General features: G+C 39.0%; 1 protein-coding gene across 1 annotated transcript in view; it reads right to left on the reverse strand.

Moving 5' to 3' along the window:
* The window catches only part of lrp1bb (low density lipoprotein receptor-related protein 1Bb), a 241,714-nt gene that overhangs the window by 131,993 nt on the left and 90,805 nt on the right, over positions 1–18,916 (reverse strand). Inside the window, exons 4-8 of the mRNA XM_041056911.1 lie at positions 10,645–10,764; positions 9,846–9,974; positions 7,213–7,470; positions 6,060–6,222; positions 553–775 (exon numbers count right to left, since the gene is read on the reverse strand). Of these exons, the coding sequence (XP_040912845.1) occupies positions 553–775; positions 6,060–6,222; positions 7,213–7,470; positions 9,846–9,974; positions 10,645–10,764 (893 nt within the window). The remainder of the gene's footprint in view (positions 1–552; positions 776–6,059; positions 6,223–7,212; positions 7,471–9,845; positions 9,975–10,644; positions 10,765–18,916) is intronic.

Genomic DNA, 18,916 nt, shown 5'->3' on the forward strand with positions numbered 1-18,916 from the left:
TCATGCAAGTGCAATGACATGAAGATCCTCTGACAATGCCACAAACCAATAGAGAAAGCAATGTTATGCAAAAAACACCTGCATAAGGTGCTTGACATGTACGTTTTTCTTAAACGGTGGCTGTGTAGTCCTTGTTGCTTTAAAGGGTTATTTAATGAATAGTCATGATCTGTGATGAAAGGCCTCAAAAGTGCACTACAGGAGAGAGACTATTGATATGCTCATTTGGAAGACAGACGCACATGTTCCTCAGTTCCTTCAAGTTAATAAACCATCTCTTCACCATTCAAAAGACCTTTTCTATGAAAATGAAGGGTGAATTAAAACAAGTGCTGAATTTACCACCTGTCTCGCAGTGATAAAGCACAGTACCCTAAATCAGAAAATTAACACAGAATGTCACAATCTCCTAAGTCTCTCAAATGAAGAGGGAGAAAGTGCTGATAAGAGAAGCCAATAGTCTATTCAAATTCGTTTGTCCACAATGGCTCCTCATGATGTGGAGCCCATGAAAGACAAAAAGCAGCGTTTACAGTGAAATGTGATACTCACTTGGCTCCCATGGATAATGGTGTGCCTATTCCCGCCGTGATAATCCACCACATCAATGTAATCCAGGTAGGCGTCTGCCCAGTACACCAGCTTCTTGACCACATCCAAAGCCACAGCAGTGGGCTGCTCAATTTTATAATCCACCAGCCGGGTCCGGTTGGTGCCGTCCATGTTGCAGCGCTCCACCTTGGCCACATTCCCATAGTCAGTGAAGAAGAGCATTCTGCAGAGAGTGGGAGTGTTTGAATGATTTAATACTACAAAGAATGTTGTCTAAGTTACTGCGAGAGCAGAGTCTCATTCTTTCCTCCAGATCCTCTAAGGACTATTTCCACCACATTCAGTAAAGAAATCACAACCAGAATATGCATGCAGACATACTTTACCTTACAATACACATTTGCGCATTATTCTAGATTTTTTGCTGTGATACTGTATTTACCTCAAGACATAAGATGAAACAACAATTCATTTCTTGCAGAACCCCTACCCTGAACAGCCACTATCTAGTTATAGCTTTGCAACCCTGACAAGTTTATATGTCCACATGCTGAAGTGGTGTGCATGGGGCTCTAGGAAGACTCATGTAGTAGGCTACTTGGCATTTAAAGAGATGGGCTGTATTTTTTTTTAAGTCTTTCCAGAACCAGAAATAAAAGAGCAGAGTGTGATTAATCAGTTAAACTGTGTGTTTTTCTTTTCTAACATAAGCAAACAGTTGCATGCCTGGCTAACTACAGCAGTAGCCTAGTGTTACATCCGAGTTAGTATGTCATTAGTGAGGTACATATTTTGTGAGGTTATAGGTTAAGTTAAACTAAACCCCATTCATGACTGGCGCATCCAATATGTGGGAGATGGCCTTGAGGGTTACTACTACTGCTACAACTACTTGTGTGTAGGTCCTTTCAAGCTAGCTAACATAAAACAAACTCTCTCTGAGGTAAGCATGTGAGGTAAGATCCAACCATGGTTATGTTAAAATGAAATAACACTGTGACATCATATTTTTAATAAATCTTATACAGTATTACTAAGGCTATTTACCATTACACTGCAATACAAGACCAAAAAAACTGCCTTGTTCCATGTGGTTCATCAACTGGTGAAGATGTTTTCATTAGCTTATTCAGCTAGCTAGCTAATTAATCTGCCAGCTCATAAAATCTCCAGATAGCTGTTATCTGGCAAAATGGATATTTGCCACTTACAAATTTGAGACCTGCTTTTGTCTAATTCTGTCTACAAAGAAGGCCTCATTGTTTCAGAAATTACAAATAATTTTGAGTTGTCATTACCTGCCGTGCTATGCAAAGCCAGAAAGACAGACAAGTGGAACAAAGGCAGCAAAGGTAGATTGGGCTTGGAAATACTTTTTTTTTTTTAAATCAAAATGAAACTGATTCTATGCAATAAAACGAGCATTTACTTTTGATGTACATCGTGTTCATTATTTCTTCTATATTAGGGAAATCATACAGCACTGGCAATTACCAAGATCATTGATACTTTTGGGGATCCTCAGTCTAAACTACATACAGTAAGTGTTTTTGAAATCAGCGCCAAAGCAGGATAGTTAATTAACAAATAAATCAAATGACCTGTAAATGCACACTATGAGTAGACAGATTACACATGCTAGATCGGATTCCAAAAGGACCAGCCACTTCACTGGGTCGTCAGACTCTAATTATGATTTTAGCAAAGCTCTACCCACAGTTCCCTGTAGCCAGCCACAACAGTTCCAAACTTTTACATGCCTCTCCAGACAAAATGAGAGAAACTATAACACAACTGCATAAAACCCTGACCTGAACTTCTCTCTCAGTTGTAGCTGCACACCTGCTGTGGCCCATTACAAATGTGAAAAAAGATTTGCTTCTCAGACACGCATCACCATCAGCACTCAGCATTTATATGGTTTTAGCATTTGATGACATTAGTTTTTGTTTGACAAAAAAAGTCCTCTGTTGTGACAATCCCCCCCCCCCCAAAATTGCTGCTCAATATACTGCTTTTAGACCATTCAGTAAAGCATCTAATAATCTAAAAACATTTTTTCCTTCAATGTGGAAATAAATATGAGTACATGAAAGTTAAGTTAAATTATGTACAGTAATTGAGGTAACTCAATGCATGTGTACTGTTTAACCAAAACAATATAATAAGAGGATAGTATATCATGTGCTTCTGTAAGTTTGTTCTGGATGGATTTTTTCCTCTCGGTGGATTGCATTGAGTGTTTGTTTGAATGACTAAAAAGATTAATGTTTACATGTATTTTATAAGACCCTCTTGCTAAAATGTGAACTATGACTCATGACCGGAGCCAAGGAAGGTCCAGTTGTGCAGCACTGCCGAACAATGTTGTTCTGAAGAAAGTGGCTCCAGTTCTGAGGACACCAATTTGAGTCATTATGGGAAGCAATGACATCTATTTTGCCATTTGTTAGAGTAAGGGTTAGAAGAAACAAAAAAAAAGTGCAAACTACGTAAAAAAAAAGGTTAACAACAACAACAACAAGAAATTAAAAATACAAATAAATTAAAACAGTACATACAACGGGTACTGAATGTTAAATTGAAACAAGATTTAAACTGAAAAAGAATGTTTTAAATGCCCAGTGAGGATGCTCTCTGATACACAGAAGCTCCATAACGTTGAGGCAAATGCAATAAAAGCAGCATTTCCCATTTGCTTTGTGGTAATTTTGGGGACATTTAGAAGCCAAGCTGCAGAGGACCTCAGGGTATGTGAGCAGACATAAAATGACAGACAATGTGAGATGCACAGAGGAGCCAAACCATTTAGTACCCCAGAAACTGTGAGGAGGGCTTGAGAATCAATTCTGAAAGACACAGGGAGTCGGTGTAACTCATGGAAAACAGGTGTTATATGTAGTCTAATTTGTTTCTTACAATAGGGACTAAATAGCATCAGACAGTAACTGAAATGTCCTTTAACTGCAGTAAAGATCTCATGGACTGTCACTTTAAGCAGTTAAAATTGCTAGGTCTGCACATACAGTAATTAACATGGATGGCTTGCCATGCTGTCTTACTGTGGCGCTGTAAGGACAGAGCTCCAACAGCTTCCAATGATAACGAGCTAGAGACAGAGAGCAGTGGGAAGCCGACTTAATCTGCACAAGCCAAGTCAGGGGAGAGATGGGCTGCCCTTTGAACCCTAGATCAGGCTGTGCTGAAAAACTGTCAGCGTCAGCAAGGAACTCAGCTCCCCAAACAGGTGCACCTCCACGTGGCATACAAATGATAGCTTTCTGGGATTAGGATGGTGCTGATGCTATACTTGTAAATTCTGCAGCTACAACGACATCCATGTTGGGTTCTGGAAATGAGCACCCCTGATAAAATTAACGTCATGGGACCAATGAAAAATGGTATGTGTCTCACAGTGAAACATAAGACTGTGTAGACACTGTTACAAATGACAATCAAGAAAAGCCATATACTTAAATGTTATTTTTCTTTATGTAGTAGCTTTCTGTCCTTTTCATACAGCAGTGCTAGGAAACAGTTGATTTCCTTCAGCTGCTTTGTTCAGAGTTGCTGTTTTCAGGGCGTAATGTCCCTTTACAATAAAAAGAAATCTATGACAATTGTCAGGGACTCTGACATGGTCACAAACAGTATTTCAACACAAAAGGGCTATAAAAGGGTTATACTGTGACACAGTATAACAGAAATTTTTTCTCTTGAAAAAAATTGGAAAAAAAAAAGATCAATACACATCAGTGAATCTAGCGTACTATAGCATCTAGGTTTGACTAATCTTGCCAAATATAATTACTTTTGAAAACAAAGTACATCCTTTCCCATCACAGGGATAAACTAAAACGGGACTCACAGGAAACTTCCGTTTTGTAGTAGTAGTGATAAGAATTTTTAGCCAATGAACCATAAAAGAGGAAAGGTTGTCCATCAAAAGGCTTTCCTATAGCAAAGTTTAAGTGGCTTCCTCAATAGTAAGAGAGGCAGGAAGTCAAATAATAAAAATGGAGAGCCAAACCAGAGCTTATTATATAAACACTGCTTCTCACACTGTGCTCCTATAACACCTTCTTGATTTCTTTTGTTTTCACTCCATTGCTCCAGGCTGACAGACCTCTCTCGGGCTCACTGTTTCAGGAACAGAAAACAGAAACAACCATGTCTCTCCAATTAGAGTAAAGAAGAAGCCTTGGAAAACTTCTGTATCTTATACAGTCAATCTAGCCAGCAGCCTGCATGTTCAGATCCCTTGTGGACCAGTACACTCTATATCCATACTGCCATCCCTCTATACAAACAAAAGAATGGGCACTTGATTGCATGTGAGTCGTGTGTGATTCCGTCTAAAACCACAGAAAAACCAGCCTGACTTATCTGAGGTGATTTGCAAGGAGCCAGCTTAAGTAGAAACTCTAACACACTGTATATTTAGCATTAGCAATACTGCTTTCCAGTTGCTGACCAGGATTTAATGAGAACACAGAGACGCTGCCAACCAAATCAAAACTGTCTATGTCATTAAGAAACCAGCAGCTAATTATTTTGATTAGACCCTGTGGCTTAAAGTTGCAACCCAAGCTGCTGAATAAAGTACAGTTTATGAAGTCAAAATCCACTAAGAAGCAACATAGTTCAGCTTCACCCTTCAAAATCAATTAGGCCCATATGATAAGATACAAATATAAATTTATATTGTCTTACAGGGGCTAGTCATGGCACAGTTTAATACAATTGGTGAACAGCAGCAATACGCTTCTATCGTCGCTGATGTTTAGAGGTGATTATTTCTGTGCTACAAGTTCCACTGTGAATAACACACACTTATGACTACGCCATTTTGCTCTTCTCTTGCTCATTGGACATAAAAGCGCAGAAAAACACTGAGTTGCTGATAACTGGCTCACATTCTGGAACAGCTAGTCCATGCAATTTATTCAGACTACTTGGCTATTTTGTGCTTTTGCACAATGATATAGGAAACTGCAAAGAAACCTACATAATTAATGTTCCAGAATTTCTGCAGCATTGTGATCCATGTTACTGTCAACCACATGCTGTAAATGTCTCAGTTTTCACTGGTAGCAGTGTGGGGATATTTTTTACTCCATGGTAGCTAAGTTTTTTTTTGTGATCTCTACGGAGACAAAAATCCGGTAATGGAAAGTCTGCAGGGACATTTTCTACTGTGGAATGTGGGGTGAAATCAGTGAATACAAATTAATGTCTAGACAGTAGAAGCTGTCTGAAACATCAACAGCTATCCACCAAATTACACAGCTCAAAGAGAAAACGGGTTGAGTCGAAGGACAGGGAATCATTTAAATCCCTTCATTGTAACTCACTCATATTCTTCCAGACAAGTCAATTGTTATGCATAGTGATTTTTTTTCTTCTTCTTCCTCCTCTTTTTTTTCCTTAACAAAAGATGCATGATGATAAATGAGCCTTGCAGGGCTCTCAGAGATGGTGAATTATATAGGCTGCAGAATACTCACCCCATGAGAGGATCCAGAGCTATTCCTTTAGGATTCAGTAGGTCTAGTTGTAGGATAGTAACACACGTGTCCCCACCATGGTTACAGACAAATATCTTGTCAGTGACCCGGTCAACAAAATAGAAATTTCCTGTCAGCCAGTCGATGGCCATCTGCTCCACATCTGTAATGGGACAAACCGGGGTTAGATTCTATATAACATCCTTTATATTTCTCAGCGCTTTCTATAACAAGCAGAGTAAAAAAAATAGAAGCTGCAGGGGCCGAGCTATCCCAACGTTTAGTCCATAATCAAGCTCCATATATATTGGATCGTACAATTTCCATAATGCAACTTCTTAGCATCTGATGACCCTGATGATGTCATCAGGGTTATTTTTAAACATTATGCAGACCCCTGAGAAGCACTGAAGACAACATACAAAAGCTTTTACAGTCTAAGCCGCACCCATGAGGAGCAAACTAATTGATGTGAGAAATGTGTGCAGTGGCCCTTTAAATTACATCATGGCCAATGAGAATCCTGATGAACTGGCAGGTTTCTATTATTTTCTTCTGAAGGACAGGCACTTATATCCTGACACCACCTCTGACACCGGTATGAATTTGCTGTTCCAGTATTTAACTGTTAATGACACCAACAGTTTAGGCTCAAAGTCTCAAAAAACTGCAAAATGAAAACCATGAAAACCAGTAAAAAAAAAAAAAACCCAAACATGCACAATTGTTAATGTTATATGTGTTTGATATTTGTGAGAATTTGGACTAGATCAGCTAAGTGGAGGACAGGAGTGCACTGTTGAAGTAGCAAAGCTGGGGGAGCCTGCATGTTTGAAGGACAGCTGTAGGAGAAAGGCATGCAGCAATCCACTGAGTCTAACCTGCCTTCAACTGCACAGATAATGAAGAGATAGAGAAAGAGCTCGAAGGTATGAGTGTGAGAGAGTAAAAGAGAGAGAAAGCGAAAGAAGAGTGAGCCTGTGTGTGAGAGAGTGCTGGGTGATGTATATCTCAGCTGAAAAGATGCACCGCTATCCTCTATTCTTAGGCGAGAATGCTCGTGATTTGAGAACAGATAATCTCTCAGAAATGATCAGGTAAGTAAAAGAAAGGAGTATCTAAGAAAAGGAACTATGGACAGCTGAAAACATACGTTGCAAACTTTGTTGCGTTCTTATTTCCTGTTCCCGTGTGAATCCACGCAGATTCCTCATTTCAGCACAGCGGAGTTGCCCAGAGGACTCTGTAGACAGGACCCAGCACACACTTTCCTGCTTGTGCTGGAAATCCAATGCCAGTGTTCCATTTACACTCAAAGACCTCAGGGGCTTGAGGCCTGTGCCATTTAGATGGGTGGTGACAATACGATCTGAACCACCCATGAGAAGCACTGGAAGGCTGTCACCAGGATCTGAAATGAAAGGGGAAATGTGGATTATTAAAAATTTATTTTTAAATAAATTTTCTTCCTTTATTTTGGTAACACGGTTTTTACTGTTGGAACATCAAGAAACCGAAAAGACCTCAAGGAAAGACAAGTATACATAAAAAAAAGGAATAAAGGGAAAACAATTTTCAAATATGGGCTTAAATAACAGCCATAATACTTAGGAGGAAAACACAAACAGAGAAAGAAAGAAAGAAAGAAAAGAAACGCAGCAAGTAGCAAATAAGAAAGAAAGTATCCATCACCATTAGAAGTAGAAAATGTGAATCATACACAGACTCACAGTAAAGAAAGGAGTTACCAACACAACAGATTGTCTAACATTAACATTAACTCATGGCAGGACTGTCCACGATGAGGACTGAAAAAAGCTGCTTTATGGGCTTAATTGGCCGTGCACATTCTTTGATGTAAGGTTCACCCCTTAAAAAGGATCCATACTTATCCTGATCTTCCATACAAGTTCAAGTCAAGGACTACTCTCCTAATCAGAATGGGTGGTCACACAACTGCTTCCTTTATCCCTCTGAATCAACTTTTAGGAGAGACACATTTTTCTCCCACACTAGGGGGTAGATGGGGTTTGGACCAGACTCAGTGCAGATTTTGTAAACTAATATAACCATAACAGCAAAGCTTTTCTAGGACAGATCATCATCCAGTACATTTCAAAGTTCAAGGATTCCTTTGAGTTGTGCGTTTTTGGCTCACATGCTGTTGATGTCAGTATAAGGCTGACAACATTCTGCTTTTTTTTATTGGCTCCCATGAACAGTCCAAAACCAATGAGGAATTGATCATACTAACAAGTATTGTCTGAGCAGACAATACCTGATGTATCTTATTGCTCTGTGCCTTTGAGCTCCATTGTTGTCAGAAAATCACTGAGACACACCTGATGTGTTGACATTACATGTTGCTTTTTTGCAATGAATGTGGGCACTGTAGTTTATTTAGACACCCTACTGCTGCCATAAATTCTCACTTATGTGTATTAATTTGCAGATAAAAAAAAGCAAATGCATCATTAACTTCCTTTTGAGAAATATTTATAAAATAAAAAAAAACTACAGTTCCTTGCTGGTTAAGAAAATGACCACTATAAATAAGGAAAACTATATTTTGCTGTCAGACAGTATTGACTGAAAGACACACTGCATATTATACTGTTTGTTGAAATAAAAAAATAAGAATAAAAAAAAGAAAGCGAGAGAGTAAAGCCTCATCCTTCGAGTGTGCAATGGTCTGAGTCTGTTATTTGGACATTCACACAATTCCTTTTTTTTGCAACATGCAATTATCCCACATTTTGATTTCCATAATCTCTGATTTGGTATTTAACATGAGTAAGTGAAGCGCATGATCAAGGAGACATGAAACCCACCGGTAGAGTCAGATTTATGTTAGGAGTACAAATAGAATAAAACTATTATATCTTTCACTTTAGTTTGAGTCAAATAAGAAGAGATTAAATCAAGATTAAATCCCCCACCCCCTCCACAAAAAAAAAAAAAAAAAAAATTGTGCTGCAGAGTTTTAACTTCAATCTTACACTCAACACATTAATATGTTTTTCATACCCTGCTACTCCTCATCTTCTGGCCTCAGAGAGCTCTATCTGAAATTTATATTCATAAGCTTTTACAACTAATGGTAACCCCATAGTTATCCCTGTACCACTATCGCTCTCTGCCAAATTAATATTAATGCGTGTGAGCATTGGGTTCAGTTAAGTTTATGGGTAATCATATTCAGTTTATTCCTGGTAGGACACCAGTCACATTGATTAAAAGCTGCAACAGTGGTGTTCTCCCCAGCTAGGTGTGTTGGGCCTCCAGCTATCTTCAACCCATATATGCCATAGTGACAACACCCAAAAAAAAAAATCTGTTTCACTTTATGGTTCAATGCATGACACAAATATAAGCTTTTAATTGTGGATGGCGGACCACCAAAACACCTCTTTTTTGGTTGTTTTATTTCTAAGTGGGTTGTTTTACTCATCGGGACAGATTTGTTACCAGCATCAGGCATTAACATAAATCAGGGTGACGTTGGGCATTGTCTCTGCACAAAATACTCCAGACTGCTCCCACTTTAAGTCTCACGCTCATTAATTTTATCATTATCCTGGCCTGACCATGTCTACCCATTCCCACATGGGTGATAGATGTGGTCACTGCTAAACCACATTAATCTTTCCCTACCAACCCTGGTGAGCACCAATGGCAATGATTTGCTAGATTTCTTCTCTGGTTGAACAAAACTGCCCTGTTTATTATTAGAAATGAAACAAACATGCTGTGCAGATTGTTTCCCGATGCAAGTGTGCCGCTCACCTTGTTTGGCTTTGCAAGATATCCTGTCAGGCTGTAGGATGTATCCTTCTGTGCAGCTGCATCTGTATGACCCGTAGGTGTTTGTGCAGGTTTGGCTGCATGCGCCATACATGGCACATTCATCATGATCTTATGGAAAAAAAAAAGAAAGAGTCATTTGTAACAAATTAGGTGTGCTCAAACATGACCCAAATACATAAAGTACACTTAATGTGGACTCACTCTGGCACCTCAGGCATAATTACTTTATAACCAATGAGCCTTTTTTTGGAGCTACAGTACAAAGATGCAGTATAAACCACTCTTTCTCGCATCGTCTGCAAACAGGATCACATTCAGGAAGCACTACTACTTTGTTAAACCTCTTCCTCCAGCACAATTATGCAATTTTATGCCATCTCCTTGATATAAGGTATGTACAGAGTCCAAGTAAGACACCACAACTCTAGAGGCACCTTTGACAGCAAAATCCTGTCTTCCTCGCTGGCTGTCAGAAACCAGGCCTGTGGCACACAGGAAGAGCATAAAGAAGAAGAAGAGCAAGAGACACAGAGAAAATGTGTACTCTGTATGCAATCTGTGTGTGTGTGTGTGTGTATGCCTGTGTGTTAGGGGTGTAATGCACTGTACATGAGGCCCTGCCTGCAGACAGATGGTTCTCATATACCCAGCGCCTCCTGCTTATTCATCTGAAGGAAGTCTGGCCGAGGGCGAAAGGAGAGACTGGTGTGGGGAAGAGGGAGGAAATGTGGGGAAGGCTCCATGGCAGGAGGCCCCCACCAGTGCTGCAGAATCCTACCTCTGCAGCTTGTCCCGTCCTCGCCGACCTCAAATCCGTCAGCGCAGAAACAGAAGGTGCCGTTTCTCGTCATGACGCAGCCGTAGCGGCACCTGAGCTCGTGGCAGGCTGACAGGAGCTCTGAAGGGGGAAAGAGAAAAAGTGAGGATTGGAGGGAAAGGGCACAAAAGGGTAGGTGGAATGGGAAATTACTTTCTGATTTGGGAAATTACTTTTTCATTTTCCTCTTGTCTTGGCTATTTGATTCACAACTGCTCACTTGTCAAAAGAATTTGGCAAAAGAATTTCAGCTGACCGTCACAAGTGAAACCCTTCTTAGACAAGAGTTATGATAGCTATGATTCACCTCATTTTGTATGCAACTTTTATGTTTTTAATGTGTATGTCAATGTTAGTTATGACATGTCACATGGTATAGACAGGTTAGGAGTATAAAGTTATTGTAAAGTATAAATAACACTAAACTGTCACATTCATAATTTCCAAACAAATTGTGACCCAGCAGAAGAAGAATTAAAACTTATTACCATTACATTGGCTTGAAAAGTCATCATTTGACAAACTGATTGACTGGTAGCACCTCGCAGGAAGTGCCAACACTGTCATTTCACATTTTCTGTATTTTCTGAATGTTGTGATTGGTGATGATGCTCTGTGTAACACTAATCTTTTAACAGAAAGGAAGAAAGAAAAGCTAATTATGGCGTGATGAACGATCAGCAGAATAAATGGCACAATTTAAAGAATAAGCCTCAAAACAAAGCTTTAATTGCACAAAGATTGATTTACCACTGCTGAACAGTAATTAATGTCAACTTACAGCCCCAAAGATAAAGGCTTGCATTGACTGTCCTGGGTCTTTCCTGTGCTAACCATTTCAAGACATTATGAAATGAAGCAGCAGCAGATGAAATCATTTCTTGACAGGGTGTATTTAAATTCAACAGCATAGTGGGAACTGAATGACAATCAAAGCTTCAGCTATCATTACTTTCTGGATAAAAACCAGTCTTTGGTTTTGATTTTGAAGAGTGGGAATTAAGCGATCAGTGGATCAGACACTTCTAAACACTGAGTTATCAGAAGCATGTTTTTCATAAGAGTATCTAAACTTCTTGCCAGCTCACTGACACCTGAAGATGGATGGTCCAGCTGGTTTGTTTGGAGAGCAATATATAAATCTCAGTGAATGCCTATTGGAGAGCAATATGTCAACTGATAATCATAAAAATGGTTTAACAGTGAAGGGAAACAAGTATAAAGCAAAGAAAGGCTTGTGACAGTTGACTAACAAGCCGGAGCTAGGCATAACACATTCAGACAAACATGTTCAAATTCACATCTACACTTATTTACAGTTGTTAATCTGTAGTAAGATCTGACTGTACAATAAAAACTAGAGACATAGTTCTAAACTACTCACAACTATGGATGTCTAAACTCCACTGAAGTGTGTATAAAGTACGGCTATTGATATTAAAATATGCAGAGTGTAAAACAATAGCCCAGTTACCTTTAACAGCTTCAGAGATGGTTAAGATGGATCTACAGGGGTGAACTTTACGTGTATTTGGTTTTCATAAAGCCCTCAGAGGAGTTTTGACTGACAGAGGGTTGAGTGGAAAATGACTGAATTTTCATTTCGGGGCAAACTATTTTTTTGAGGCCGACAGAGAGCAAGCAAACACAGAAGTATTAAAATGATAAAAGCCCAGTAGCCTTTGGTCCTCACTGACCAGAGAGCATTTGCTTGGATATTTATTAATACACCTCTCTGGCCTATAGTGGTGCAATGATTCTGGGGTAGCAAAGAGCTGGAGCTCAAGAAACATAAAGAGAATCCGGGTACAAACTATTTCAAAAAGACATAACATTACTTTTCTGCACTTTCCTGGTTGACATAAATCATTCTGTGGCTGTTCTAAACTCCACTAAGCATGACACAAAATCATGAGTCCAAGGTAAAAGTGAGAAAAATGTTTTCATCATAATAGAATACATAAGATAAGACAAATCTTTATTATCATTGCACAATCATACTTTGTACAAAAGTACAACGAAATTGAGGTACTGTCCCACTCCCCCCCAGCATTCAAACATAACCCCCCCTTTTTTTGTTTTGTAAATGACATGACTGTTCAAACAGATAAAGGAAGATTTTGAGCGACAGTTGAGAAACAGGATTTTGCCTGAATTGATCATAACTGAAAATAGAAGCCTGTTAACTAAAGTGTGTGAAACAAACTTTAATCGTAGTTAGAAACATACTAAACTTTTTTTCACCTATCATCATGTGTGAGTTCGTTTATCAAAAGATTTCCTATTTTTGAGAGTGGTGTCAAACACATGTATGCTACTTATGATCAGTGTGAAATGCCACAGTGTGATTTTGAAGGAGCTTAGTGATGCATTCAGAGGCCAAATTATTCTTTGACAGTTGAAACTACCACAGCGTGAGCTTTTCAAGAACTGCAAAGAAAATGGAAGTTTTCAATAATGCAGCCTGCTGAGACTTTCACAAAGTAATTTTTACTCCCACTAAGATAGACCTTAAGTTACCACTTACCAAAGGTAACAGTTTTTTTTAGATAGAGTTTTCAAACCACCAAACAAATAAGGAAGGTTAGCAAGGGCCTAAAAATTCCAAAATAGCAACATTAAAACCTGCAGGAAACTTTGAAAGTTCCAGTTCCTGAGCTTACCATACTTACATAACCCCTGGAGATAATAACCCTGTCTCCTAAACATTGTGTTCATATATAACTAATTTGCATTGGCTAATAGGTTTTGCAGGAAGTGTAATGCTGCCAGTAACAACAAACATTTATGCGGATGGGGGGCTTATCTCAGCCAATGTTGAGTCAGAATGCAAAGACGGTTTCTCTGACCCAACTTACGGAAAAGCTCAGAAGGTGATACAAGGCTATTCTGTTGATAGCCTAAATTAACTGAGAGCCAACATCTCATTATGAAACAAAACAAGGATTTTATATTTGTACATGACAAAATGTAAATCTCTCAGGATGAAGCACCAAAAAGAAACACACATAGTGTGCATGCACACAGCAATCCACAAGCACTCAGAAATACACACAGCTGTCATTTGTTGGTTCTACCCACAATCTTAAAATGCATTTTCAGCTCAATTTAACAAGACACTATAAAAGTCTTACCCTTTGAAAATTAAAGCAACAGCCAGTTGGTTCACATTTGTAATGTACTGACACAATGTGGTGCTGATTATGACATAACATAAAACTACTGCATCTCTCTTGCATTGTTCGGCTCTGAATTACTCATGTTTAACTAGTAATTACCTTACAGGGGTAAACTAAATTAGAAACATAAAGTAGAAAACAATTTTTTTCATAAAAAATGGATTAACTTCAGATCTGAATACACACTGCAATTCAGCCTGTTTGTTCTTTCTATGGGGCAAAGCAGAATCTGAATTATAAGTGTAACTGCATTTATTTTCAACCTTACTGTCCTAGTTTCTGTCATCAGGAAGACTGAATGTTGGGTGTGTGTACCCTTAACAAATTCTTGTGCTACTCTGTAACTGAAGCTATCAGTGAGAGCTGCTCTCCAATCATGTCATGAAGGCTGAAATGACCATCACAGCTGAACAGTGGTAACTTCAGTTAACAGGCAAACTACATACTATAGGCTATTTTCAGTGTGAGCTAAATATCACTTGGGTCACTCTTTCTGATGCCTTCAAACCACATTTTCTGTGAATATGAGCAACAAGCTGGGAAAGCGAAACATTCATGTCAAACTAATTTGGAAGATGAGGATGTGTTTCGGTTATTTTTGGGTTGTGTGACGAGAGACTGCAGTACACATATCGTGGTGGACTACAGAGCAGCACTCCTGGCAAAGTGGAGTAATGTAAAGCTCTACAGTGAAAAGACAGACAGTGACTATACAGTAATCAGCCATCATGATAAATGGAAAAAAGACGCAGGTTGAAAATAACCAGAATTACACCTGCTTATGAAGAACCACACACCGGTGAAATCTGCGTGCTTGGGTAGACACATTGTCACTGGCTGCTATCTTTTTGAGGCATTAGCATTTCAATGGCTCAATATAAACAGGCTTTCTCTGGCCCTTCTGGCTGCCATACACTTTGAATGTACTGTATGTCAGTCAAATCAAAGAAAAACAATGGCTTTGTGAAACAGGTTTCCGACTGACTGGCTGTTATGGCGGCTCCACAGGAGTGGTGTGAAAGAAAACTGCATTCTGAAACTGTCCGCTCTCTGCTAACATAGAATGAATCTGTAGGATAGTTGTGTTTGAATTCTCATACAGACCAGAGGCAGGAGAGGAATTAACAGGAGGTTGGAAAAATAGACTACAGGCTGTGTAATAGTGATGTATAAGTTTCCTAATTTGAAATAATGTGCTGTATCTCTGTACGGTTACACCCCTATGCTCCATGACCTTCTGAAAGCGTGTGAGCATTTTTTCATGAATAAAAATATTCCAAAGCACGTACCACAATGAAAATTGTGTTTTTTTAAATATTAAGTATTTTGAGGTAGCAGGTACTTCTTCAAAAAAAATTGTCAGCCCTTGACAGGTGGGTCAAAAAGTTACACTGATCCAGCCATCTCTGTTTACTCATTCTCAAGCATGTGTCTGGACCATGTGACCTATGTATTATTATGCATGGCGTGATACGGTAACACTTCCCCATTGTGAAGCAGTATGCAAAATGACTACATGCCGGGCTGAAGATATTCAGAACTAATCCTTATATCTGCTCAAAGACGCCAGATGATCAGCTTTCCCTCTTGGCAAACACAGAGTGCTGCAGGGATTGTATATCTGCCACTGAGCTTTCTTGATGCTTTTCACAGAGCTATGCAGTACTACCTCTGAGAACATGAGTCAATAGAGAAGTGCATGTCGTGGCCTTGATACTATAGTCTGCAAATATGCTATATGTTGAAGAGATATGCCCTGTGTACTTTGCAAAAGCCTTTCATTTTCTATCATCTATAATCTTTCTTACGTACTGTCATTAAATATTGGCATTAATGAAAAATTTATGTTGAAACCTCTGTGATAGATGACTCTAAAATGCTGTCTACAGTACAGCCTCCTGCAAATATGTGGGATAATACAGCAGTGAAAGGCACAGACTAGAAAAGAGTACACTTGAATTATGAACTGTTAGCACAAAGTTGAGAAGTTGCATATCAATTTGTTCAATTTTCTTCTCCTGAAAGTATATGACTACAGCTTCAAAGAAGTGGGTAATGAAGTTCAGAGGACACACAGAAATATTCATAAGCTGCTGAACAAACAATACAGTAAATAATTTGAGCCTAGTCATCCAATACTCTTTCATAAGGTAGAAAATTTGGATTTGTAAAAGGTCTGAATTACTGAAATATGTGGTCAGATGTGACTCAGTCTGAGGCACAGATGCATTTGCATTCACATTCATACTACAGTGTAATTTGCTATAATCAGGTGTATCAACAGAACGATTCAAGCAATTGCACAAAATTAATTCTACCTGTTTTCACATTATGCCTGGTTGGAGGAAAAAAATGGATGGTTCAAATATTTGAAGCTCAGAGGAGGTTCTGCTGCCTTGTTGTTAGGGGTTTGAGAAAGTTAAGATTCCCCAAAATTCAATCAGTGGTCTGGAAATTGCAGTGTCAATATATCTCTGGCAGAGAATATGGTGTGCTGAAACTGACACAAAACCCTGAAGTTAAGCCTTCACGTTAGAAAGGTCGGACAGCCAATTTGAAGCACAGATACTGTACAACTGCAACATGTAAAGAGCTACAGAGCTATGGAAATCAAACTGAAATAAATCAGTAATTGTTTGAACATGTCTACTAATCAGGTAAAAACTGTAATTACTAAAAATAAGAAATTTAAATTGTATTTATTTTTCTGTAATGATAGCACCTATTGTATTAGTTCTTTTCTTTTCTTTTTTTTTTTTTTTTTGTTTGACTATAATATCACTTCGGTTCCAACAGCCATGTGTAGATGTGGCTGTATGCTTCTCCATGACATTTGAATCACAGGGCGTACTGCTAAAGTTACAGGACTCCCTGTGAATTTTGACAGTCTGGTCATTTGCCCTCACTACAGCTAACTCTTTAGCTAACACACTGCTGAGGTGTGCAGCTGCCGGTGACTTAGCAGTGTTGATTACTGTAAGGTAAGAAGTACATTCTCATGGGAACCACTGCCAGAGGCCTGCACTGGGTTGGGTACTTTCAAAAATGATGTGTAACATAAAAAAATATGTTAATATTAGTTCACAGGTACAACCATGAGTTTAAATGAAGCAGGCAGCAGCTGAAATAAACATGAGAACAAGAACACAAGGTATGGTTTATTTATTTATTTATTTATTTTTGTGAATGCCTGAACACAACCTCTGCTCCCCCTAGTTTTAGTCCAGCCCAGAACTGAGAGTGCAGCTGATGTAGTCAACAGGGCTGTCACTTTGGATACATGGAAAGATGATTACCGCAAAACCAGTTATCTTTGTGTCACTTTGTGTTTTTACAAGCGGGAGCTGACTGAGTGACTGTTTTGCACATCTGAATGGGACAGTCCATTATGCAAAACAGATAACCTTAGAGTGGCCATCACTCAAGCCTAAATGCAAGGTGTAGCCTATGTGTTCAGTTAATGATACAAGTGGGATCGTGGGATTTATATTAACGGGTTGGGTCTGGATTTGATTTAGAGATAATTGCAGGTAACAGGTTGGTTCCAGTACCAAGCTGTGAGAGTGGGGTGGGTGCGGCTTTGCAAATTGCACCTGTGCAGGACTCTAATCACTGCTAACATTAGCAAGCAAGGCTTCCACTTCCTGAGTTGCAGCACCTAGTCGGCCTTGACTTGCTAGCTCCCACAGTTGAAAATTAAAAGCTTAATGGGCCCCTCCCAAATGTTTAATATTGTAAAGGAACATATAGTTTAAACAGTCCATAAACCCGGGATTTGGCTGTATAGAAGTCACCACAGCTGCCATGGGGAATACCCAAATCTGACGCATGAGTATCTGCTGTAGTATAGACCATTAGCTAATGTTATTTCACTGATTAAAAAAAAAAAAAAAAAATGTTGGCAACCAACATGCCAGAGTCTAACTGATCTTCCTGTCAGTGCCACGATTTGTGACTATTTTCCAAAGATCAGACTGTTTGTTGAAATTAAAAATAAAGCAGAATTACAAAAATTTTTACTGTGAGAAAAACTCAAGGATTAGTTTTAAGATACAAGGACGTTGCTCCAGATGGGATTTAAATGACAGGAGGAGCAGCAAGTTCCCTGAAAACTGTGGGCAATTAAAAAAAAATAAATAAATACAATAGCATTTCAATGAATGAATTACAATGAATTTCTGGCTATTTGGAACATAAAATTCACTCCATAGCATCACTCACACAAAAAGTCACACATCTAGCAGAACACTTGAGCAGAAGTTTCTCAGACCTTCCACATTCACCCACACAGATGGCAGAGTCTGAATGTGAGTGTAGCACTGCTCCTTTGCCAATACAAACAAGAAGCCTCACCATGGGCAAGAAAAGACAAATCCAAGGCTAACAGTCAGATTGCCCCATCTGGCCTAATTATGGCTTCCCTTTTGGGAATGGCTATGGCCTTTGTCTGTGGATAGCCAGCTTTTCCCCAAAACTCTGTTTGCAGTCAAAGCATGTTTTTAAATTAAGATGAAAACCCAACACAGAAGGTATACTCATAACTGGCACAAGAACCTTTAATGATTGGAATTTTCACCCATAAATTAGAAGCTTAACCTGATCTCCAGCTCTGTGGCTGTGGTTGGTATCCTCTGGGTGGCAAGAAAGAAAAGACTGATTCCACAGCGATGAAACTGGGTCATATATTCTCTAGAGTTCAAACTTTCTAGAAGTGTGTGCAGGGAAATATTATTGCTATAAGATGAGCTATGATCACAGTGACACAATTTATTGACAAGTTTTTAGACAGCTATCTGAGAAGCTTAAGTATGTCAGCTTTGATGTGACATGGAGCTGTCCGGATGGTCTAGAAGGTATAATTTTCCCAAGAAATTGAGAGCTACATGCACATATACATGTACTTTTCAAAAAATGTAATCCTGTACCTCAAACTAGGGCTCAAATGTGACAGTAAAGGTTGTTAATCCCTCAAAGCACAATTTGCTGAGGGATTTGAGAACTGGTGCACTGCCAGCCTTCTGACATGCCCTTAAATATTGGAAGAAACATCATGA

Source organism: Toxotes jaculatrix, chromosome 15 (assembly GCF_017976425.1).
Source record: "Toxotes jaculatrix isolate fToxJac2 chromosome 15, fToxJac2.pri, whole genome shotgun sequence".
NCBI lineage: Eukaryota > Metazoa > Chordata > Actinopteri > Toxotidae > Toxotes > Toxotes jaculatrix.